The following is a 26347-nucleotide window of genomic DNA, read 5'->3' as shown; positions in this document are numbered from 1 at the left end:
ACTCAGTCCTAAATCTACTTCCCCTTATTTTGAGGCTATGCCCCCTAGTTCTGCTTTCACCAGCCAGTGGAAACAACCTGCCCGCATCTATCCTATCTATTCCCTTCATAATTTTATATGTTTCTATAAGATCCCCCCTCATCCTTTTAAATTCCAACGAGTACAGTCCCAGTCTACTCAACCTCTCCTCGTAATCCAACCCCTTCAGCTCTGGGACTAACCTAATGAATCTCCTCTGCACACCCTCCTTTCTGCAGTACATCCTTTCTCAAGTAAGGGAGACCAAAACTGAACACAATACTCCAGGTGTGGCCTCACTAACACCTTATACAATTGCAGCATAACCTCCCTAGTCTTAAACTCCATCCCTCTAGCAATGAAGGACAAAATTCCATTTGCCTTCTTAATCACCTGTTGCACCTGTAAACCCACATTTTGCGACTCATGCACTAGCACACCCAGGTCTCTCTGCACAGCAGCATGTTTTAATATTTTATCATTTAAATAATAATCCCTTTTGCTGTTATTCCTACCAAAATGGATAACCTCACATTTGTCAACATTGTATTCCATCTGCCAGACCCTAGCCCATTCACTTAGCCTATCCCCGCTCTGCAGACTTGCAGTATCCTCTGCACTTTTTGCTTTACACTCATCTTAGTGTCGTCTGCAAACTTGGACACATTGCCCTTGGTCCCCAGCTCCAAATCATCAATGTAAATTGTGAACAATTGTGGGCCCAACACTGATCCCTGAGGGACACCACTATCTATTGATTGCCAACCAGAGAAACACCCATTAATCCCCACTCTTTGCTTTCTATTAATTAACCAATCCTCTCTCCATGCTACTACTTTCCCCTTAATGCCATGCATCTTTATCTTATGCAGTAACCTTTTGTGTGGCACCTTGTCAAAGGCTTTCTGGAAATCCAGATATACCACATCCATTGGCTCCCCGTTATCTACCGCACTGGTAATGTCCTCAAAAAATTCCACTGAATTAGTTAGGCACGACCTGCCCTTTATGAACCCATGCTGCGTCTGCCCAATGGGACAATTTCCATCCAGATGACTCGCTATTTCTTCCTTGATGATGGATTCCAGCATCTTCCCTACTACCGAGGTTAAACTCACTGGCCTATAATTACCCGCTTTCTGCCTACCTCCTTTTTTAAATAGTGGTGTCACGTTTGCTAATTTCCAATCTGTATACATTCCCAATGGACCAAAACCCCTTCCTGTTCACTCCCATTGTACGCAATCCCAATGGATCCAAACCCCTTCCCGTTCACCCCCACTGCACACATTCCCAATGGACCCAAACCCCTTCCTGTTCATTCCCATTGTACAAACATTTAAAAATATCCTATATCATTTCAATCTGGCAGTCCCGGGACAGGCGACCCAGAGGTTGGAGGAGCTGGCGGGGGAGCAGGAGGAGCTGGCGGGGGAGCAGGAGAAACAGTCCACCTCGATGTCAGCAGAGATTGGGATGCTGTGTGGCCAGCAGAAGCGACTGCTGGAGAAAATGCAGGACCTGGAAAATTGTTTTCGGAGGCAGAACATCCGGATCGTGGATCTGCCGGAGGGAATCGAAGGATCGGATGCGGGTGCGTTTGTTGGGAAGATGCAAAGAGAAGCTGCTTGGGGATGGTGTGTTAGATTGACCACTGGAGGTGGGTCGGGCCCACAGGGCAATAATGCGCAAGCCTGGGGGTGGGAGTGGGGGGGGGGGGGGGGGAGCCTGCGAGGGCGATGGTGGTACGATTGCATCGGTTCCTGGAAAAGGAACGCATTATGAGGTGGGCCAGGCAGACGAGGCGATGCACTTGGGAAGATGTCGAGATCTGGGTGTACCAGGACCTGGGAGAAGAGCTCGCAAAGAGGGGTGCGACCTTTAATAAGGTCAAGCCGGCCCTGTACAAGAAGGGCATAAAGTTTGGTCTACTGTACCCGGCCCGCCTATGGGGGCCAGGAGTTGTACTTTGACTCTGCGGTGGAGGCAGCGGACTTTATGAAGAAGAATTGCCTGGCAGGAGAAGAAGGACCTTGAGCTATGACTGAGGAGATCTGGAGCGAAATTCTCCGAAATCGGCACGATGTCCGCCGACCGGCGCCAAAAACGGCGCAAATCAGTCCGTCATCGCACCGCCCCAAAGGTGCGGAATCCTCCGCATCTTGACCGGCCGAGCCCTAACCTTGAGGGACTAGGCCCGCGCCGGACTGATTTCCGCCAGCCAGCTGGCGGGAAAGGCCTTTGGTGCCCCGCCAGCTGGCGTGGAAATGACATTGCCGGGCGGCGCATGCGCGGGAGCGTCAGCGGCCGCTCACTGCATCCCCGCGCATGCGCAGTGGCGGGGGTCTCTTCCGTCTCCGCCATGGTGGAGGCCGTGGCGAAGGCGGAAGGAAAAGGGTGCCCCCACAGCAGAGGCCCACCCGCGGATCGGTGGGCCCCGATCGCGGGCCAGGCCACCGTGGGGGCCCCCCCGGGGACCGATCGCCCCGCGCCCCCCCAGGACCCCGGAGCCCGCCCGCGCCGCCTTGTCCCGCCGGTAAGAGAGGTGGTTTAATCCACGCCGTCGGGACAGGCATTCTAGCAGCGGGACTTCGGCCCATCCAGGCCGGAGAATCGCCAGGGGGGGCGCGGCGCGATTCCCGCCCCCGCCGAATCTCTGGTGCTGGAGAATTCGGCAACTGGCGGGGGCGGGATTCACGCCAGCCCCCGGCGATTCTCCAACCCGGCGGGGGGTCGGAGAATCTCGCCCCTGATCTATGTTCTGTAAATACTTTGGGTTTGCGTTGTTTGGATTTATTTCGGGGGTTTTGCTTGTTTCTTTATATTTTTGGGGATCTGTTTGGGGTTAGGCTGATATATAGTTCTTTGTAAAGGGAGGAGGGGTGGGTCTTTTGGGTTCGGACCTTGGGAGGAATGGTTTGTTTGTTTTTACTTCTTGCCTTTGTTTTGATTGTTTCGAATGTTTGCACTAAGAGCAGGGGGAGGGGAGCCAGTACAGGGTAAGATGCTAGGCGCCATTGAAGAGGGGGCTGCTAGGCTAGCTGGGTGGGCTAGTTCATGGAAGCAAAGTGGGGGGTGAGCTGAAAACCGATGTGGGGGGGGGGACGGGAGGGGGAGTGGGGGGTTAGGGGGGGGGGAACTAGACTGCTGACGGGGAGGGGCCTTTCAAGGTGGAGGAGGAGGAGGGTTGATGACGGTAGTTGCCTGAGGGCGGATCAGGGGCGGTGCGGGGCATGGGTCGCAGACTGGGCTAGGAGAGGTTATGGTTGATCGGCAGGGGAGGGGGCGGGTCACGTGGAGCGTTCGGGGACTGAATGGGCCAGTCAAAAGAGCCCGTGTATTCGCGCACTTGAAGCAACTGAAGGGGGACGTGGCCCTGTTGCAGGAGACACATCTGAAGGTGGGGGGCCAGTTAGGTTAAGGAAGTGATGGGTCGGGCAAGTGTTTCATTCAGGATTAGACTTTAAAACGAGGGGTGTGGTAATCTTGGTCAATAAGCGGGTGGCATTCGAGGTGGGGAATATAGAGGCGGACCCGGGGGAGTAGATATGTTATGGTTAGTGGGAAATTGGAGGGAATGGCCGTGGTATTGGTAAATATACATGCCCCGAACTGGGACGACGTTGAGGTTGTTAGACGGGTACTGGGGAAGATCCCGGACCTGGACTCACGCGGCGATCTCCGGTTTTATATGGGCCAGGAAAGCCCTGAGGGTGAAGAAGGTCCTTCTTAAGTGGGGGTGTGGTGAGGGGGCCCTTTCGAAGTTTATTAACAATTACTGGGCAGCCAATATTTTGATGATTAGGAAAAGGGTAGTGGGGAGGGGTCGGTGTGGGAGCAAGTGGAGGCGGAATCTTGTAAGGGCACGAGTCTGGAGGTTCTGTTAACGGCACCTCTGCCGTTCTCGCCGGCCTGGTACTCCACAAGCCCAGTGGTAGTAGCAGCCCTGAGGGTGTGGGGGCAATGGAGACAGCACATGAGACTGGAGGGGGCGTCGGTGTGGTCACCGATCTGTGACAATCACCGGTTCGCTCCGGGGGGGACTGGATGGGGGCTTTAGGAGGTGGCAGAGGGCAGGGAGTCAATTCATCCTCGTCGTGTGCCAGGCTTAGCCTGATCCAGTTCAAGGTGGTCCACAGGGCTCATATAACTGTGGCCCGGATGAGGAGGCTTTTTGAGGAGGTGAAGGGCCGATGTGGGCGGTGCGGGGGAAGTCCGGCGAATCATGTACACATGTTCTGGGCGTGTCCGAAGCTGAGGGATTTTGTCAGGGATTTGCGGATGTCATGTCCGAGGTCCTGGAAGGGAGGGAGACTCCGAGTTCAGAGGTGGCAATATTTGGAGTGTCGGAAGATCCGGGAGCCTGGGGTGGGGAAGAGGGGTCGGCGTTTTGGCCTTTGCCTCCCTGGTGGTCCGGAGATGGATTTTTCTGGGATGGAGGGACTCGGGGGCTCTAAACTCGGGGGTGTGGGACAGTGACATGGCAGGGTTTCTCAGGCTGGAGAGATTAAGTTCGCCATAAGGGGTTCATTCCAGGGGTTAGCTCAGAGCTGGCAGCCACTCATCGACTTCTTTAAGGAAAAGTGACTGTCAGCAGGAGGGGGGCGGGGGGCTGGAGAATGGGGAGGCATGGAAGTGAAGAATAAGGGCAGGGAATCTAATATATGGATAGCTAGGAGTTAGGGGGTAGGTTGGGTATGTTATTGTGGATTTTTTGCGTGTGCGGGACTGCTCTGTTATTTAGAATGTTAAAATTCTAAATGCCTCAATAAAATATTTTCTAAAAGAAAAAGAGTGCAATGCCCTCAAAAGTATCATTAGTGCCCCTGTACCTGCATAGTGTAGAGGCGCATCCTTGTCAATGGCAAAAAGCGGGGGATTGAGTAAAACAGTTCGATCATTCTCCATCACGATGCCCTGGTATTCAGCCTCAATCCATGGCTTGTGCTTGTTTGCTGGAGGTGGGTAAAACAAAAAGAACATTCTAGACCAATGCTCCACTGATAATCACTGATAAAGGTGTAGCAGAGAGGTACATTGCGGTGCGGGAACAGGAACGCACACAGAAATATGGGTTCCACACACTGACTCTCACTGGGGTACGGGTTCCACACACTGACTCTCACTGGGGTACGGGTTCCACACACACTGACTCTCACTGGGGTACGGGTTCCACACACACTGACTCTCACTGGGGTACAGGTTCCACACACACTGGCTCTCACTGGGGTACGGATTCCACACACACTGACTCTCACTGGGAACCGGTTCCACACACACTGACTCTCACTGGGAACCGGTTCCACACACACTGACTCTCACTGGGGTACGGGTTCCACACACACTGACTCTCACTGGGATACGGGTTCCACACACACTGGCTCTCACTGGGGTACGGATTCCACACACACTGACTCTCACTGGGAACCGGTTCCACACACACTGACTCTCACTGGGAACGGGTTCCACACTCACTGACTCTCACTGGGGTACGGGTTCCACACACACTGACTCTCACTGGGAACGGGTTCCACACACTGACTCTCACTGGGGTATGGGCTCCACACACACTGACTCTCACTGGGATACGGGCTCCACACACACTGACTCTCACTGGAGTACGGTTCCACACACACTGACTCTCACTGGGGTACGGGGTCCACACACACTGACTCTCACTGGGGTACGGATTCCACACACACTGACTCTCACTGGGAACCGGTTCCACACACACTGACTCTCACTGGGGTACGGGTTCCACACACACTGACTCTCACTGGGGTACGGGTTCCACACACACTGACTCTCACTGGGGTATGGGTTCCACACACACTGACACTCACTGGGGTACGGGTTCCACACACACTGACTCACGCTGGGTATGGATTCCACACACACTGACTCTCACTGGGGTACGGGTTCCACACACACTGACTCTCACTGGGGTACGGGTTCCACACACACTGACTCTCACTGGGGTACGGGTTCCACGCACTGACTCTCACTGGGATACGGGTTCCACACACACGGACTCTCACTGTGGTACGGGTTACACACACACACTGACTCTCACTGGGATACGGGCTCCACACACTGACTCTCACTGGGGTACGGGTTCCACACACATTGACTCTCACTGGGGTACGGATTCGACACACACTGACGCTCACTGGGGTACGGGGTCCACACACACTGACTCTCACTGGGGTACGGGTTCCACACACCTTTACTCTCACTGGGGTACGGGGTCCACACACACTGGCGCTCACTGGGGTACGGATTCCACACACACTGACTCTCACTGGGAACCGGTTCCACACACACTGACTCTCACTGGGGTCTGTGTTCCACACACACTGACTCTCACTGGGGTACGGGTTCCACACACACTGACTCTCACTGGGAACGGGTTCCACACACACTGACTCTCACTGGGGTACGGGTTCCACACACACTGACTCTCACTGGGGAACGGGTTCCACACACACTGACACTCACTGGGGTACGGGTTCCACACACACTGACTCTCACTGGGGTACGGGTTCCACACACACTGACTCTCACTGGGGTACGGGTTCCACACACACTGACTCTCACTGGGGTACGGGTTCCACACACACTGACTCTCACTGGGGTACGGGTTCCACGCACAGACTCTCACTGGGATACGGGTTCCACACACACGGACTCTCACTGTGGTACGGGTTCCACACACACTGGCTCTCACTGGGGTACGGGTTCCACACACACTGACTCTCACTGGGGTACGGGTTCCACACACACTGACTCTCACTGGGGTACGGGTTCCACACACACTGACTCTCACTGGGGTACGGGTTCCACACACACTGACTCTCACTGGGGTACGGGTTCCACACACACTGACTCTCACTGGGGTACGGGTTCCACACACCCAGACTCTCACTGGGAACGAGTTCAACACACACTGCCTCTCACTGGGGTACGGATTCCACACACACTGACTCTCACTGTGGTACGGGCTCCACACACACTGACTCTCCCTGGGGTACGGGTTGCACACACACTGACTCTCACTGGGGCGCGGGTTCCACACACACTGACTCTCTCACTGGGGTACGGGTTCCACACACACTGACTCTCACTGGGGCACACTGACTCTCACTGGGGCGCGGGTTCCACACACACTGACTCTCTCACTGGGGTACGGGTCTCACACACACTGACTCTCACTGGGGTACGGGTTCCACACACACTGACTCTCACTGGGGTACGGGTTCCACACACACTGACTCTCACTGGGGTACGGGTCCCACACACACTGACTCTCACTGGGGTACGGGTTCCACACACACTGACTCTCACTGGGGTATGGGTTCCACACACACTGACTCTCACTGGGGTACGGGTTCCACACACACTGACTCTCACTGGGGTATGGGTTCCACACACACTGACTCTCACTGGGGTACGGGTTCCACACTCACGGACTCTTACTGGGGTACGGGCTCCACACACACTGACTCTCACTGGGGTACGGGTTCCACACACACTGACTCTCACTGGAACGGGTTCCACACACACTGACTCTCACTGGGGTACGGGTTCCACACACTGACTCTCACTGGGGTACGGGTTCCACACACTCTGACTCTGACTGGGGTACGGGTTCCACACACACTGACTCTCACTGGGGTATGGGTTCCACACACACTGACTCACTGGGATACGGGTCCCAGACACACTGACTCTCACAGGGGTACGGGTTCCACACACACGGACTCTCACTGGGGTACGGGTTCCACACACACGGACTCTCACTGGGGTACGGGTTCCACACACACTGACTCTCACTGGGGTACGGGTTCCACACACACTGACTCTCACTGGGGTACGGGTTCCACACTCACGGACTCTTACTGGGGTACGGGCTCCACACACACTGACTCTCACTGGGGTACGGGTTCCACATACACTGACTCTCACTGGAACGGGTTCCACACACACTGACTCTCACTGGAACGGGTTCCACACACACTGACTCTCACTGGGGCGCGGGTTCCACACACACTGACTCTCACTGGGGTACGGGTTCCACACACACTGACTCTCACTGGGGCGCGGGTTCCACACACACTGACTCTCACTGGGGTACGGGTTCCACACACACTGACTCTCACTGGGGTACGGGTTCCACACTCACGGACTCTTACTGGGGTACGGGCTCCACACACACTGACTCTCACTGGGGTACGGGTTCCACACACACTGACTCTCACTGGAACGGGTTCCACACACAGTGACTCTCACTGGGAACGGGTTCCACACACAGTGACTCTCACTGGGATACGGGTTCCACACACACTGACTCTCACTGGGGTACGGGTTACACACACACTGACTCTCACTGGGAACGGGTTCCACACACAGTGACTCTCACTGGGATACGGGTTCCACACACACTGACTCTCACTGGGGTACGGGTTACACACACACTGACTCTCACTGGGGTACGGGTTCCACACACAGCGACTCTCACTGGGGTACGGGTTCCACACACTCTGACTCTGACTGGGGTACGGGTTCCACACACACTGACTCCCACTGGGGTATGGGTTCCACACACACTGACTCACTGGGATACGGGTCCCAGACACACTGACTCTCACTGGGGTACGGGTTCCACACAAACTGACTCTCACTGGGGTACGGGTTCCACACACACGGACTCTCACTGGGGTACGGGTTCCACACACACTGACTCTCACTGGGGTACGGGTTCCACACACACTGACTCTCACTGGGGTACGGGTTCCACACTCACGGACTCTTACTGGGGTACGGGCTCCACACACACTGACTCTCACTGGGGTACGGGTTCCACATACACTGACTCTCACTGGAACGGGTTCCACACACACTGACTCTCACTGGAACGGGTTCCACACACACTGACTCGCACTGGGAACGGGTTCCACACACACTGACTCTCACTGGGGTACGGGTTCCACACACACTGACTCTCACTGGGGTACGGGTTACACACACACTGACTCTCACTGGGGTACGGGTTCAACACACACCGACTCTCACTGGGGTACGGGTTCCACACACACGGACTCTCACTGGGGTACGGGTTCCACACACACTGACTCTCACTGGGGTATGGGTCCCAGACACACTGACTCTCACTGGGGTACGGGCTCCACACACCCTGGCTCTCACTGGGGTACGGGTTCCACACACACTGACTCTCCCTGGGGTACGGGTTCCACACACGCTGACTCTCACTGGGACACGGGCTCCACACACCCTGACTCTCATTGGGGTACGGGTTCCACACACATCGACTCTCACTGGGGTACGGATTCGACACACACTGATGCTCACTGGGGTACGGGGTCCACACACACTGACTCTCACAGGGGTACGGGTTCCACACACCATGACTCTCACTGGGGTACGGGGTCCACACACACCGACTCTCACTGGGGTACGGGTTCCACACACACTGACTCCCAATGGGGTATGGGTTCCACACACACTGACTCCCACTGGGGTATGGGTTCCACACACACTGACTCTCACTGGGGTCCGGGTTCCACACACTGACTCTCACTGGGGTATGGATTCCACAGACATTGACTCTCACTGGGGTATGGGTTCCACCCACACTGACTCTCATTGGGGTATGGGTTCCACACACACTGACTCTCACTGGGGTACGGGTTCCACACACACTGACTCTCACTGAGGTATGGGTTCCACACACACTGACTCTCACTGGGGTATGCGTTCCACACACACTGACTCTCACGGGGTATGGGTTCCACACACACTGACTCTTACTGGGGTACGATTTCCACACACACTGACTCTCACAGGGATATGGGTTCCACACACACTGACTCTCACTGGGAACGGGTTCCACAGACACTGACATTCACTGGGATACGGGTTCCACAGGGAACCCGCAGGGATCAGTGCTGGGACCTTTGCTCTTTGTAGTATATATAAATGATTTGGAGGAAAATGTAACATATCTGATTAGTAAGTTTGCAGACGACACAAAGTTTGGTGGAATTGCGGATAGCGATGAGGACTGTCGGAGGATACAGCAGGATTTAGATTGTCTGGAGACTTGGGCGGAGAGATGGCAGATGGAGTTTAATCCGGACAAATGTGAGGTAATGCATTTTGGAAGGTCTAATGCAGGTAGGGATTATACGTAGAACATAGAACATAGAACAAAAAAGCGCAGTACAGGCCCTTCGGCCCACGATGTTGCACCGAAACAAAAGCCATCGAACCTACACTATACCATTATCATCCATATGTTTATCCAATAAACTTTTAAATGCCCTCAATGTTGGCGAGTTCACTACTGTAGCAGGTAGGGCATTCCACGGCCTAACTACTCTTTGCGTAAAGAACCTACCCCTGACCTCTGTCCTGTATCTATTACCCCTCAGTTTAAGGCTATGTCCCCTCGTGCTAGCCATTTCCATCCGCGGGAGGAGGCTCTCACTGTCCACCCTAACCCTCTGATCATTTTGTATGCCTCTATTAAATCTCCTCTGAACCTTCTTCTCTCTAACGAAAACAACCTCAAGTCCATCAGCCTTTCCTCATAAGATTTTCCCTCCATACCAGGCAACATCCTGATAAATCTCCTCTGCACCCGTTCCAAAGCCTCCATGTCCTTCCTATAATGCGGTGACCAGAACTGTACGCAATACTCCAAATGCGGCCGTACCAGAGTTCTGTACAGCTGCAACATGACCTCCTGACTCCGGAACTCAATCCCTCTACCAATAAAGGCCAACACTCCATAGGCCTTCTTCACAACCCTATCAACCTGGGTGGCAACTTTCAGGGATCGATGTACATGGACACCTAGGTCCCTCTGCTCATCCACACTTTCAAGAACTTTTCCATTAGCCAAATATTTCACATTCCTGTTATTCCTTCCAAAGTGAATCACCTCACACTTCTCTACATTAAACTCCATTTGCCACCTCTCAGCCCAGCACTGCAGCTTATCTATATCCCTCTGTAACCTGCTACTTCCTTCCACACTATCGACAACACCACCGACTTTAGTATCGTCTGCAAATTTACTCACCCACCCTTCTGCGCCTTCCTCTCGGTCATTGATAAAAATGACAAACAGCAACGGCCCCAGAACAGATCCTTGTGGTACTCCACTTGTGACAGAACTCCATTCTGAACATTTCCCATCAACCACCACCCTCTGTCTTCTTTCAGCTAGCCAATTTCTGATCCACATCTCTAAATCACCCTCAATCCCCAGCCTCCGTATTTTCTGCAATAGCCTACCGTGGGGAACCTTATCAAACGCTTTGCTGAAATCCATATATACCACATCAACTGCTCTACCCTCGTCTACCTGTTCAGTCACCTTCTCAAAGAACTCGATAAGGTTTGTGAGGCATGACCTACCCTTCACAAAGCCATGCTGACTATCCCTGATCATATTATTCCTATCTAGATGATTATAAATCTTGTCTCTTATAATCCCCTCCAAGACTTTACACACTACAGACGTGAGGCTCACCTGTCTATAGTTGCCGGGGTTGTCTCTGCTCCCCTTTTTGAACAAAGGGACCACATTTGCTATCCTCCAGTCCTCTGGCACTATTCCTGTATCCAATGATGACATAAAAATCAAAGCCAATGGTCCAGCAATCTCTTCCCTGGCCTCCCAGAGAATCCTAGGATAAATCCCATCAGGTCCCGGGGACTTATCTATTTTCAGCCTGCCCAGAATTGCCAACACCTCTTCCCTACGTACCTCAATGCCATCTGATCTATTTACCTGGAGCTCAGCATTCTCCTCCACAACATTCTCTTTTTCCTGAGTGAATACTGACGAAAAATATTCATTTAGGATCTCGCCTATCTCTTCAGACTCTACACACAACTTCCCATCCCTGTCCTTGACTGGTCCTACTCTTTCACTAGTCATTCGCTTATTCCTGACATACCAATAGAAAGCTTTTGGGTTTTCCTTGATCCTTCCTGCCAAATACTTCTCATGTCCCCTCCTTGCTCGTCTTAGCTCTCTCTTTAGATCCTTCCTCGCTACCTTGTAACTATCCATCGCCCCAACGGAAACTTCACACCTCATCTTCACATAGGCCTCCTTCTTCCTCTTAACAAGAGATTCCACTTCTTTGGTAAACCACGGTTCCCTCGCTCGGCACCTTCCTCCCTGCCTGACCGGTACATACTTATCAAGAACACGCAGTAGCTGATCCTTGAACAAGCTCCACTTATCCAGTGTGTCCAACACTTGCAGCCTACTTCTCCACCTTATCCCCCCCAAGTCACGTCTAATGGCATCATAATTTCCCTTCCCCCAGCTATAACTCTTGCCCTGCGGTGTATACTTATCCCTTTCCATCCTTAACGTAAACGTCACCGAATTGTGGTCACTGTCCCCAAAGTGCTCACCTACCTCCAAATCCAACACCTGGCCTGGTTAATTACCCAAAACCAAATCCAATGTGGCCTCGCCTCTTGTTGGCCTGCCAGTTGGCCATACAGTGAATGGTAGAACCCTCAAGAGTATTGAAAGTCAAAGAGATCTAGGAGTACAGGTCCACAGGTCATTGAAAGGGGCAACACAGGTGGAGAAGGTAGTCAAGAAGGCATATGGCATGCTTGCCTTCATTGGCCGGGGCATTGAGTATAAGAATTGGCAAGTCATGTTGCAGCTGTATAGAACATTAGTTAGGCCACACTTGGAGTATAGTGTTCAATTCTGGTCGCCACACTACCAGAAGGATGTGGAGGCTTTAGAGAGGGTGCAGAAGAGATTTACCAGAATGTTGCCTGGTATGGAGGGCATTAGCTATGAGGAGCGGTTGAACAAACTCGGTTTGTTCTCACTGGAACGAAGGAGGTTGAGGGGAGACCTGATAGAGGTATACAAAATTATGAGGGGCATAGACAGAGTGGATAGTCAGAGGCTTTTCCCCAGGGTAGAGGGGTCAATTACTAGGGGGCATAGGTTTAAGGTGAGAGGGGCAAGGTTTAGAGTAGATGTACGAGGCAAGTTTTTTATGCAGAGGGTAGTGGGTGCCTGGAACTCGCTACCGGAGGAGGCAGTGGAAGCAGGGACGATAGGGACATTTAAGGGGCATCTTGACAAATATATGAATAGGATGGGAATAGAAGGATGCGGACCCAGGAAGTGTAGAAGATTGTAGTTTAGTCGGGCAGCATGGTCGGCATGGGCTTGGAGGGCCGAAGGGCCTGTTCCTGAGCTGTACATTTCTTTGTTCTTTGTTCTTTGTTGACTCTCACTGGGGTACGGGTTCCACACACACTGACTCACTGGGATACGGGATCCACACACACTGACTCTCACTAGGGTACGGGTTCCACACACACTGACTCTCACTGGGGTACGGGTTCCACACACACGGACTGTCACTGGGGTACAGGTTCCACACACTGCCTCTCACTGGGGTACGGGTTCCACACACACTGACTCTCACTGGGGTACGGGCTCCACACACACTGACCCTCACTGGGGTACGGGTTCCACACACACGGACTCTCACTGGGGTACGCGTTCCACACACACTCTCACTGGGGTCTGGGTTCCACACACACTGACTCTCACTGGGGTACGGGCTCCACACACACTGACTCTCACTGGGGTACGGGTTCCACACACACTGACTCTCACTGGGGTACGGGTTCCACACACACTGACTCTCACTGGGAACGGGTTCCACGCACACTGACTCTCACTGGGGTACGGGTTCCACACACACGGATTCTCAATGGGGTACTGGTTCCACACACTGACTCTCACTGGGGTACGGGTTCCACACACTGACTCTCACTGCGTTATGGGTTCAACACACACGGACTCTCACTGGGGTACGGGTTCCACACACTGACTCTCACTGGGATACGGGTTCCACACACACTGACTCTCACTGGGGTACGGGTTCCACACACTGCCTCTCACTGGGTACGGGTTCCACACACTGCCTCTCACTGGGGTACAGGTTCCACACACACTGCCTCTCACTGGGGTACAGGTTCCACACACACTGTCTCTCACTGGGGTACGGGTTCCGGACACACTGACTCTCACTGGGGTACGGGATCCACACACACTGACTCTCACTGGGGTACGGGTTCCTCACACACTGACTCTCAGTGGGGTACACGTTCCACACACACTGAATCTCACTGGGGTCTGTGATCCACACATACTGACTCTCACTGGAGTATGTGTTCCACACACACTGACTCTCACTGGGGTACGGGTTCCACACACACTGACTCTCACTGGGGTACGGGTTCCACACACACTGACTCTCACTGTTGTACGGGTTCCACACACACTGACTCTCACTGGGGTACGGGTTCCACACACACTGACTCACTGGGGTACGGGTTCCACAGACACTGACTCTCACTGGTGTACGGGTTCCACACACACTGACTCTCACTGGGGTATGGGTTCCACACACACTGACTGTCACTGGGCTACGGGTTTCACACACACTGACTCTCACTGGGGTACGGGTTCCACACACTGCCTCTCAATGGGGTACGGGTTCCACACACACTGACTCTCACTGGGGTACGGGTTCCACACACACGGATTCTCAATGGGGTACTGGTTCCACACACTGACTCTCACTGGGGTACGGGTTCCACACACTGACTCTCACTGCATTATGGGTTCAACACACACGTACTCTCACTGGGGTACGGGTTCCACACACTGACTCTCACTGGGATACGGGTTCCACACACACTGACTCTCACTGGGGTACGGGTTCCACACACTGCCTCTCACTGGGTACGGGTTCCACACACTGCCTCTCACTGGGGTACAGGTTCCACACACACTGCCTCTCACTGGGGTACAGGTTCCACACACACTGTCTCTCACTGGGGTACGGGTTCCGGACACACTGACTCTCACTGGGGTACGGGATCCACACACACTGACTCTCACTGGGGTACGGGTTCCTCACACACTGACTCTCACTGGGGTACACGTTCCACACACACTGAATCTCACTGGGGTCTGTGATCCACACATACTGACTCTCACTGGAGTATGTGTTCCACACACACTGACTCTCACTGGGGTACGGGTTCCACACACACTGACTCTCACTGGGGTACGGGTTCCACACACACTGACTCTCACTGTTGTATGGGTTCCACACACACTGACACTCACTGGGGTACGGGTTCCACACACACTGACTCTCACTGGGGTACGGGTTCCACACACACTGACACTCACTGGGGTATGCGTTCCACACACACTGAATCATACGGGGGGTATGGATTCCACACACACTGACTCTCACTGGGGTACGGGTTTCACACACACTGACTCTCACTGGGGTACGGGTTCCACACACACTGACTCTCACTTTGGTACGGGTTCCACACACACTGACTCTCACTGGCATACGGGTTCCACACACACTGACTCTCACTGGGGTACGGATTCCACACACTGTCTCTCACTGGGGTATGGGTTCCACACACACGGACTCTCACTGGGGTACGGGTTCCACACACTGACTCTCACTGGGGTCTGGGTTCCAAACACACGGACTCACACTGGGATACGGGTTCCACACACACAGACTCTCACTGGGATGTGGGTTCTAGACACACAGACTCTCACTGGGATATGGGTTCCACACACACTGACTCTCACTGGGGTGTGGGTTCCGGACACACTGACTCTCACTGGGATATGGGTTCCACACACACTGACTCTCACTGGGGTACGGGTTCCACACACACTGACCCTCACTGGGGTACGGGTTCCACACACTGACTCTCACTGGGCTACGGGTTCCACACACTGACTCTCACTGGGATGCGGGTTCCACACACACAGACTCTCACTGGGATGTGGGTTCCGGACACACTGACTCTCACTGGGGTCTGGGTTCCACACACACTGACTCTCACTGGGGTACGGGCTCCACACACACTGACTCTCACTGGGGTACGGGTTCCACACACACTGACTCTCACTGGGGTACGGGTTCCACACACACTGACTCTCACTGGGGTCTGGGTTCCACACACACTGACTCTCACTGGGGTATGGGTTCCACACACACGGACTCTCACTGGGGTACGGGTTCCACACACTGACTCTCACTGGGGTACGGGTTCCACACACTGCCTCTCACTGGGGTACGGGTTCCACACACTGACTCTCACTGGGGTACGGGTTCCACACACTGACTCTCACTGGGGTACGGGTTCCACACACTGACTCTCACTGGGGTCTGGGTTCCACACACACTGACTCTCACTGGGGTATGGGTTCCACACACACTGCCTCTCACTGGGGTACAGGTTCCACACACACTGTCTCTCACTGGGGTACGGGTTCCGGACACACTGACTCTCACTGGGGTGCGGGTTCCGGACACACAGACTCACACTGGGGTACGGGATCCACACACACTGACTCTCACTGGGGTATGGGTTCCTCACACACTGACTCTCACTGGGGTACACGTTCCACACACACTGAATCTCATTGGGGTCTGTGATCCACACACACTGACTATCACTGGAGTATGTGTTCCACACACACTGACTCTCACCGGGGTACGGCTTCCACACACACTGACTCACTGGGGTACGGGTTCCACACACACTGACTGTCACTGGGCTACGGGTTTCACACACACTGACTCACACTGGGGTACGGGTTCCACACACTGCCTCTCACTGGGGTACGGGTTCCACACACACTGACTCTCACTGGGGTACGGGTTCCACACGCACTGACTCTCACTGGGGTACGGGTTCCACACACACTGACACTCACTGGGGTATGCGTTCCACACACACTGAATCATACGGGGGGTATGGGTTCCACACACACTGACTCTCACTGGGGTACGGGTTTCACACACACTGACTCTCACTGGGGTACGGGTTACACACACACTGACTCTCACTGGGGTACGGGTTCCACACACACTGACTCTCAATGGGGTACGGATTCCACACACACTGACTCTCACTGGGATACGGGTTCCACAAACACTGACTCTCACTGGGGTACGGATTCCACACACTGCCTCTCACTGGGGTACGGGTTCCACACACGGACTCTCACTGGGGTACGGGTTCCACACACTGACTCTCACTGGGGTCTGGGTTCCAAACACACGGACTCTCACTGGGATACGGGTTCCACACACACAGACTCTCACTGGGATGTGGGTTCCGGACACACAGACTCTCACTGGGATATGGGTTCCGGACACACTGACTGTCACTGGGATATGGGTTCCACACACACTGACTCTCACTGGGGTACGGGTTCCACACACACTGACTCTCACTGGGGTACGGGTTCCACACACTGACTCTCACTGGGGTACGGGTTCCACACACTGACTCTCACTGGGATGCGGGTTCCACACTCACAGACTCTCACTGGGATAGAACATAGAACATAGAACATAGAACAATACAGCGCAGTACAGGCCCTTCGGCCCACGATGTTGCACCGAAACAAAAGCCATCTAACCTACACTATGCCATTATCATCCATATGTTTATCCAATAAACTTTTAAATGCCCTCAATGTTGGCGAGTTCACTACTGTAGCAGGTAGGGCATTCCACGGCCTCACTACTCTTTGCGTAAAGAACCTACCTCTGACCTCTGTCCTATATCTATTACCCCTCAGTTTAAAGTTATGTCCCCTCGTGCCAGCCATATCCATCCGCGGGAGAAGGCTCTCACTGTCCACCCTATCCAACCCCCTGATCATTTTGTATGCCTCTATTAAGTCTCCTCTTAACCTTCTTCTCTCCAACGAAAACAACCTCAAGTCCATCAGCCTTTCCTCATAAGATTTTCCCTCCATACCAGGCAACATCCTGGTAAATCTCCTCTGCACCCGCTCCAAAGCCTCCACGTCCTTCCTATAATGCGGTGACCAGAACTGTACGCAATACTCCAAATGCGGCCGTACCAGAGTTCTGTACAGCTGCAACATGACATCCCGACTCCGGATGTGGGTTCCGGACACACTGACTCTCACTGGGATATGGGTTCCACACACACTGACTCTCACTGGGGTGGGATCCGGACACACTGACTCTCACTGGGATATGGGTTCCACACACACCGACTCTCACTGGGATACGGGTTCCACACACACAGACTCTCACTGGGATGTGGGTTCCGGACACACAGACTCTCACTGGGATATGGGTTCCGGACACACTGACTGTCACTGGGATATGGGTTCCACACACACCGACTCTCACTGGGGTACGGGTTCCACACACACTGACTCTCACTGGGGTACGGGTTCCACACACACTGACTCTCACTGGGGTACGGGTTCCACACACTGACTCACACTGGGGTACGGGTTCCACACACACTGACTCTCACTGGGGTATGGGTTCCACACACACTGACTCTCACTGGGGTACGGGTTCCACACACACTGACTCTCACTGGGGTACGGGTTCCACACACACTGACTCTCACTGGGAACGGATTCCACCCACACTGACTCTCACTGGGGTATGGGTTCCACACACTGACTCTCACTGGGGTATGGGTTCCACACACACTGACTCTCACTGGTAACGGATTCCACCCACACTGACTCTCACTGGGGTACGGGTTCCACACACACTGATTCTCACTGGGGTACGGGTTCCACACACTGACTCTCACTGGGGTACAGGTTCCACACACACTGACTCTCACTGGGGTACGGGTTCCACACACTGACTCTCACTGGGGTACGGGTTCCACACACACTGACTCTCACTGGGGGACGGGTTCCACACACGCTGACTCACTGTGGTACGGGTTCCGCACACACTGACTCTCACTGGGGTCTGTGTTCCACACACACAGACTCTCACTGGGGTCCGGATTCCACACACACTGACTCTCACTGGGGTCTGTGTTCCACACACACTACTCTCACTGGGGTACGGGTTCCACACACACTAACTCTCACTGGGGTACGAGTTCCACACAGACTGACTCTCACTGGGGTACGGGTTCCACACATACTGACTCTCACTGGGGTACGGGTTCCACACAGACTGTCTCTCACTGGGGTACGGGTTCCACACACACTGACTCTCACTGGGGTACGGGTTCCGGACACACTGACTCTCACTGGGGTATGGATTCCACACACACTGTCTCTCACTGGGGTACGGGTTCCACACACACTGACTCTCACTGGGGTACGGGTTCCGGACACAGTGACTCTCACTGGGGTATGGATTCCACACACACTGACTCTCACTGGGGTACGGGTTCCACACACACGGACTCTCACTGGGATACGGGTTCCACACACACTGACTCTCACTGGGGTATGGGTTCCACACACACTGACTCTCACTGGGGTACGGGTTCCACACACACTGACTCTCACTGGGGTACGGGCTCCACACACACTGACTCTCACTGGGCTACGGGTTCCACACACTTACTCTCACTGGGGTACGGGTTCCACACACACTGACTCTCACTGGGGTACGGGTTCCACACACACTGACTCTCACTGGGGTATGGGTTCCACACACACTGACTCTCACTGGGGTACGGGTTCCACACACACTGACTATCACTGGGGTACGGGTTCCGGACACACTGACTCTCACAGGGGTATGGATTCCACACACACTGACTCTCACTGGGGTACGGGTTCCACACACACTGTCTCTCACTGGGGTACGGGTTCCACACACACTGTCTCTCACTGGGGTACGGGTTCCACACACACTGACTCTCACTGGGGTACGGGTTCCACACACACTGTCTCTCACTGGGGTACAGGTTCCACACACACTGACTCTCACTTGGGTACGGGTTCCACACACACTGACTCTCACTGGGCTACGGGTTTCACACACTGACTCTCATTGGGGTACGGGTTCCACACACTGACTCTCACTGGGGTACGGGTTCCACACACACTGACTCTCACTGCGATACGGGTTCCACACACTGACTCTCACTGGGATACGGGTTCGACACACACTGACTCTCACTGGGGTATGGGTTCCACACACACTGACTCTCACTGGGGTACGGGTTCCACACACACTGACTCTCACTGGGGTACGGGTTCCACACACACTGACTCTCACTGGGGTATGGGTTCCACACACACTGACTCTCACTGGGGTACGGCTTCCACACAGACTGACTCTCACTGGGGTACGGGTTCCACACACACTGACTCTCACTGGGGTCTGGGTTCCACACACACTGACTCTCACTGGGGTACGGGCTCCACACACACTGGCTCTCACTGGGGTACGGGTTCCACACACACGGACTCTCACTGGGGTACGGGTTTCACACACTGACTCTCACTGGGGTACGGGCTCCACACACACTGACCCTCACTGGGGTACGAGTTCCACACACACGGACTCTCACTGGGGTACGCGTTCCACACACACTCTCACTGGGGTCTGGGTTCCACACACACTGACTCTCACTGGGGTACGGGCTCCACACACACTGACTCTCACTGGGGTACGGGTTCCACACACACTGACTCTCACTGGGGTACGGGTTCCACACACACTGACTCTCACTGGGAACGGGTTCCACGCACACTGACTCTCACTGGGGTACGGGTTCCACACACACGGATTCTCAATGGGGTACTGGTTCCACACACTGACTCTCACTGGGGTACGGGTTCCACACACTGACTCTCACTGCGTTATGGGTTCAACACACACGGACTCTCACTGGGGTACGGGTTCCACACACTGACTCTCACTGGGATACGGGTTCCACACACACTGACTCTCACTGGGGTACGGGTTCCACACACTGCCTCTCACTGGGTACGGGTTCCACACACTGCCTCTCACTGGGGTACAGGTTCCACACACACTGCCTCTCACTGGGGTACAGGTTCCACACACACTGTCTCTCACTGGGGTACGGGTTCCGGACACACTGACTCTCACTGGGGTACGGGATCCACACACACTGACTCTCACTGGGGTACGGGTTCCTCACACACTGACTCTCAGTGGGGTACACGTTCCACACACACTGAATCTCACTGGGGTCTGTGATCCACACATACTGACTCTCACTGGAGTATGTGTTCCACACACACTGACTCTCACTGGGGTACGGGTTCCACACACACTGACTCTCACTGGGGTACGGGTTCCACACACACTGACTCACTGGGGTACGGGTTCCACAGACACTGACTCTCACTGGTGTACGGGTTCCACACACACTGACTCTCACTGGGGTATGGGTTCCACACACACTGACTGTCACTGGGCTACGGGTTTCACACACACTGACTCTCACTGGGGTACGGGTTCCACACACTGCCTCTCAATGGGGTACGGGTTCCACACACACTGACTCTCACTGGGGTACGGGTTCCACACACACGGATTCTCAATGGGGTACTGGTTCCACACACTGACTCTCACTGGGGTACGGGTTCCACACACTGACTCTCACTGCATTATGGGTTCAACACACACGTACTCTCACTGGGGTACGGGTTCCACACACTGACTCTCACTGGGATACGGGTTCCACACACACTGACTCTCACTGGGGTACGGGTTCCACACACTGCCTCTCACTGGGTACGGGTTCCACACACTGCCTCTCACTGGGGTACAGGTTCCACACACACTGCCTCTCACTGGGGTACAGGTTCCACACACACTGTCTCTCACTGGGGTACGGGTTCCGGACACACTGACTCTCACTGGGGTACGGGATCCACACACACTGACTCTCACTGGGGTACGGGTTCCTCACACACTGACTCTCACTGGGGTACACGTTCCACACACACTGAATCTCACTGGGGTCTGTGATCCACACATACTGACTCTCACTGGAGTATGTGTTCCACACACACTGACTCTCACTGGGGTACGGGTTCCACACACACTGACTCTCACTGGGGTACGGGTTCCACACACACTGACTCTCACTGTTGTATGGGTTCCACACACACTGACACTCACTGGGGTACGGGTTCCACACACACTGACTCTCACTGGGGTACGGGTTCCACACACACTGACACTCACTGGGGTATGCGTTCCACACACACTGAATCATACGGGGGGTATGGATTCCACACACACTGACTCTCACTGGGGTACGGGTTTCACACACACTGACTCTCACTGGGGTACGGGTTCCACACACACTGACTCTCACTGGGGTACGGGTTCCACACACACTGACTCTCACTTTGGTACGGGTTCCACACACACTGACTCTCACTGGCATACGGGTTCCACACACACTGACTCTCACTGGGGTACGGATTCCACACACTGTCTCTCACTGGGGTATGGGTTCCACACACACGGACTCTCACTGGGGTACGGGTTCCACACACTGACTCTCACTGGGGTCTGGGTTCCAAACACACGGACTCACACTGGGATACGGGTTCCACACACACAGACTCTCACTGGGATGTGGGTTCTAGACACACAGACTCTCACTGGGATATGGGTTCCACACACACTGACTCTCACTGGGGTGTGGGTTCCGGACACACTGACTCTCACTGGGATATGGGTTCCACACACACTGACTCTCACTGGGGTACGGGTTCCACACACACTGACCCTCACTGGGGTACGGGTTCCACACACTGACTCTCACTGGGCTACGGGTTCCACACACTGACTCTCACTGGGATGCGGGTTCCACACACACAGACTCTCACTGGGATGTGGGTTCCGGACACACTGACTCTCACTGGGGTACGGGCTCCACACACACTGACTCTCACTGGGGTACGGGTTCCACACACACTGACTCTCACTGGGGTACGGGTTCCACACACACTGACTCTCACTGGGGTCTGGGTTCCACACACACTGACTCTCACTGGGGTACGGGCTCCACACACACTGACTCTCACTGGGGTACGGGTTCCACACACACTGACTCTCACTGGGGTACGGGTTCCACACACACTGACTCTCACTGGGGTCTGGGTTCCACACACACTGACTCTCACTGGGGTATGGGTTCCACACACACGGACTCTCACTGGGGTACGGGTTCCACACACTGACTCTCACTGGGGTACGGGTTCCACACACTGCCTCTCACTGGGGTACGGGTTCCACACACTGACTCTCACTGGGGTACGGGTTCCACACACTGACTCTCACTGGGGTACGGGTTCCACACACTGACTCTCACTGGGGTCTGGGTTCCACACACACTGACTCTCACTGGGGTATGGGTTCCACACACACTGCCTCTCACTGGGGTACAGGTTCCACACACACTGTCTCTCACTGGGGTACGGGTTCCGGACACACTGACTCTCACTGGGGTGCGGGTTCCGGACACACAGACTCTCACTGGGGTACGGGATCCACACACACTGACTCTCACTGGGGTACGGGTTCCTCACACACTGACTCTCACTGGGGTACACGTTCCACACACACTGAATCTCATTGGGGTCTGTGATCCACACACACTGACTATCACTGGAGTATGTGTTCCACACACACTGACTCTCACCGGGGTACGGCTTCCACACACACTGACTCACTGGGGTACGGGTTCCACACACACTGACTGTCACTGGGCTACGGGTTTCACACACACTGACTCACACTGGGGTACGGGTTCCACACACTGCCTCTCACTGGGGTACGGGTTCCACACACACTGACTCTCACTGGGGTACGGGTTCCACACGCACTGACTCTCACTGGGGTACGGGTTCCACACACACTGACACTCACTGGGGTATGCGTTCCACACACACTGAATCATACGGGGGGTATGGGTTCCACACACACTGACTCTCACTGGGGTACGGGTTTCACACACACTGACTCTCACTGGGGTACGGGTTACACACACACTGACTCTCACTGGGGTACGGGTTCCACACACACTGACTCTCAATGGGGTACGGATTCCACACACACTGACTCTCACTGGGATACGGGTTCCACAAACACTGACTCTCACTGGGGTACGGATTCCACACACTGCCTCTCACTGGGGTACGGGTTCCACACACGGACTCTCACTGGGGTACGGGTTCCACACACTGACTCTCACTGGGGTCTGGGTTCCAAACACACGGACTCTCACTGGGATACGGGTTCCACACACACAGACTCTCACTGGGATGTGGGTTCCGGACACACAGACTCTCACTGGGATATGGGTTCCGGACACACTGACTGTCACTGGGATATGGGTTCCACACACACTGACTCTCACTGGGGTACGGGTTCCACACACACTGACTCTCACTGGGGTACGGGTTCCACACACTGACTCTCACTGGGGTACGGGTTCCACACACTGACTCTCACTGGGATGCGGGTTCCACACTCACAGACTCTCACTGGGATAGAACATAGAACATAGAACATAGAACAATACAGCGCAGTACAGGCCCTTCGGCCCACGATGTTGCACCGAAACAAAAGCCATCTAACCTACACTATGCCATTATCATCCATATGTTTATCCAATAAACTTTTAAATGCCCTCAATGTTGGCGAGTTCACTACTGTAGCAGGTAGGGCATTCCACGGCCTCACTACTCTTTGCGTAAAGAACCTACCTCTGACCTCTGTCCTATATCTATTACCCCTCAGTTTAAAGTTATGTCCCCTCGTGCCAGCCATATCCATCCGCGGGAGAAGGCTCTCACTGTCCACCCTATCCAACCCCCTGATCATTTTGTATGCCTCTATTAAGTCTCCTCTTAACCTTCTTCTCTCCAACGAAAACAACCTCAAGTCCATCAGCCTTTCCTCATAAGATTTTCCCTCCATACCAGGCAACATCCTGGTAAATCTCCTCTGCACCCGCTCCAAAGCCTCCACGTCCTTCCTATAATGCGGTGACCAGAACTGTACGCAATACTCCAAATGCGGCCGTACCAGAGTTCTGTACAGCTGCAACATGACATCCCGACTCCGGATGTGGGTTCCGGACACACTGACTCTCACTGGGATATGGGTTCCACACACACTGACTCTCACTGGGGTGGGATCCGGACACACTGACTCTCACTGGGATATGGGTTCCACACACACCGACTCTCACTGGGATACGGGTTCCACACACACAGACTCTCACTGGGATGTGGGTTCCGGACACACAGACTCTCACTGGGATATGGGTTCCGGACACACTGACTGTCACTGGGATATGGGTTCCACACACACCGACTCTCACTGGGGTACGGGTTCCACACACACTGACTCTCACTGGGGTACGGGTTCCACACACACTGACTCTCACTGGGGTACGGGTTCCACACACTGACTCACACTGGGGTACGGGTTCCACACACACTGACTCTCACTGGGGTATGGGTTCCACACACACTGACTCTCACTGGGGTACGGGTTCCACACACACTGACTCTCACTGGGGTACGGGTTCCACACACACTGACTCTCACTGGGAACGGATTCCACCCACACTGACTCTCACTGGGGTGTGGGTTCCACACACTGACTCTCACTGGGGTATGGGTTCCACACACACTGACTCTCACTGGTAACGGATTCCACCCACACTGACTCTCACTGGGGTACGGGTTCCACACACACTGATTCTCACTGGGGTACGGGTTCCACACACTGACTCTCACTGGGGTACAGGTTCCACACACACTGACTCTCACTGGGGTACGGGTTCCACACACTGACTCTCACTGGGGTACGGGTTCCACACACACTGACTCTCACTGGGGGACGGGTTCCACACACGCTGACTCACTGTGGTACGGGTTCCGCACACACTGACTCTCACTGGGGTCTGTGTTCCACACACACAGACTCTCACTGGGGTCCGGATTCCACACACACTGACTCTCACTGGGGTCTGTGTTCCACACACAACTCTCACTGGGGTACGGGTTCCACACACACTAACTCTCACTGGGGTACGAGTTCCACACAGACTGACTCTCACTGGGGTACGGGTTCCACACATACTGACTCTCACTGGGGTACGGGTTCCACACAGACTGTCTCTCACTGGGGTACGGGTTCCACACACACTGACTCTCACTGGGGTACGGGTTCCGGACACACTGACTCTCACTGGGGTATGGATTCCACACACACTGTCTCTCACTGGGGTACGGGTTCCACACACACTGACTCTCACTGGGGTACGGGTTCCGGACACAGTGACTCTCACTGGGGTATGGATTCCACACACACTGACTCTCACTGGGGTACGGGTTCCACACACACGGACTCTCACTGGGATACGGGTTCCA

General features: G+C 54.4%; 1 protein-coding gene across 1 annotated transcript in view; it reads right to left on the bottom strand.

The window, feature by feature from the left end:
• The window catches only part of LOC140392278 (calsyntenin-3-like), a 288200-nt gene that overhangs the window by 171282 nt on the left and 90571 nt on the right, over positions 1–26347 (bottom strand). Inside the window, 1 exon segment of the mRNA XM_072477595.1 lies at positions 4851–4973. Within this exon segment, the coding sequence (XP_072333696.1) occupies positions 4851–4973 (123 nt within the window).

This window comes from Scyliorhinus torazame, chromosome 16, assembly GCF_047496885.1.
Source record: "Scyliorhinus torazame isolate Kashiwa2021f chromosome 16, sScyTor2.1, whole genome shotgun sequence".
Taxonomy (NCBI): domain Eukaryota; kingdom Metazoa; phylum Chordata; class Chondrichthyes; order Carcharhiniformes; family Scyliorhinidae; genus Scyliorhinus; species Scyliorhinus torazame.
The sequence above is the reverse complement of the archived record's forward strand: the minus strand, read 5'-3'. Positions and strand labels throughout refer to the sequence as shown.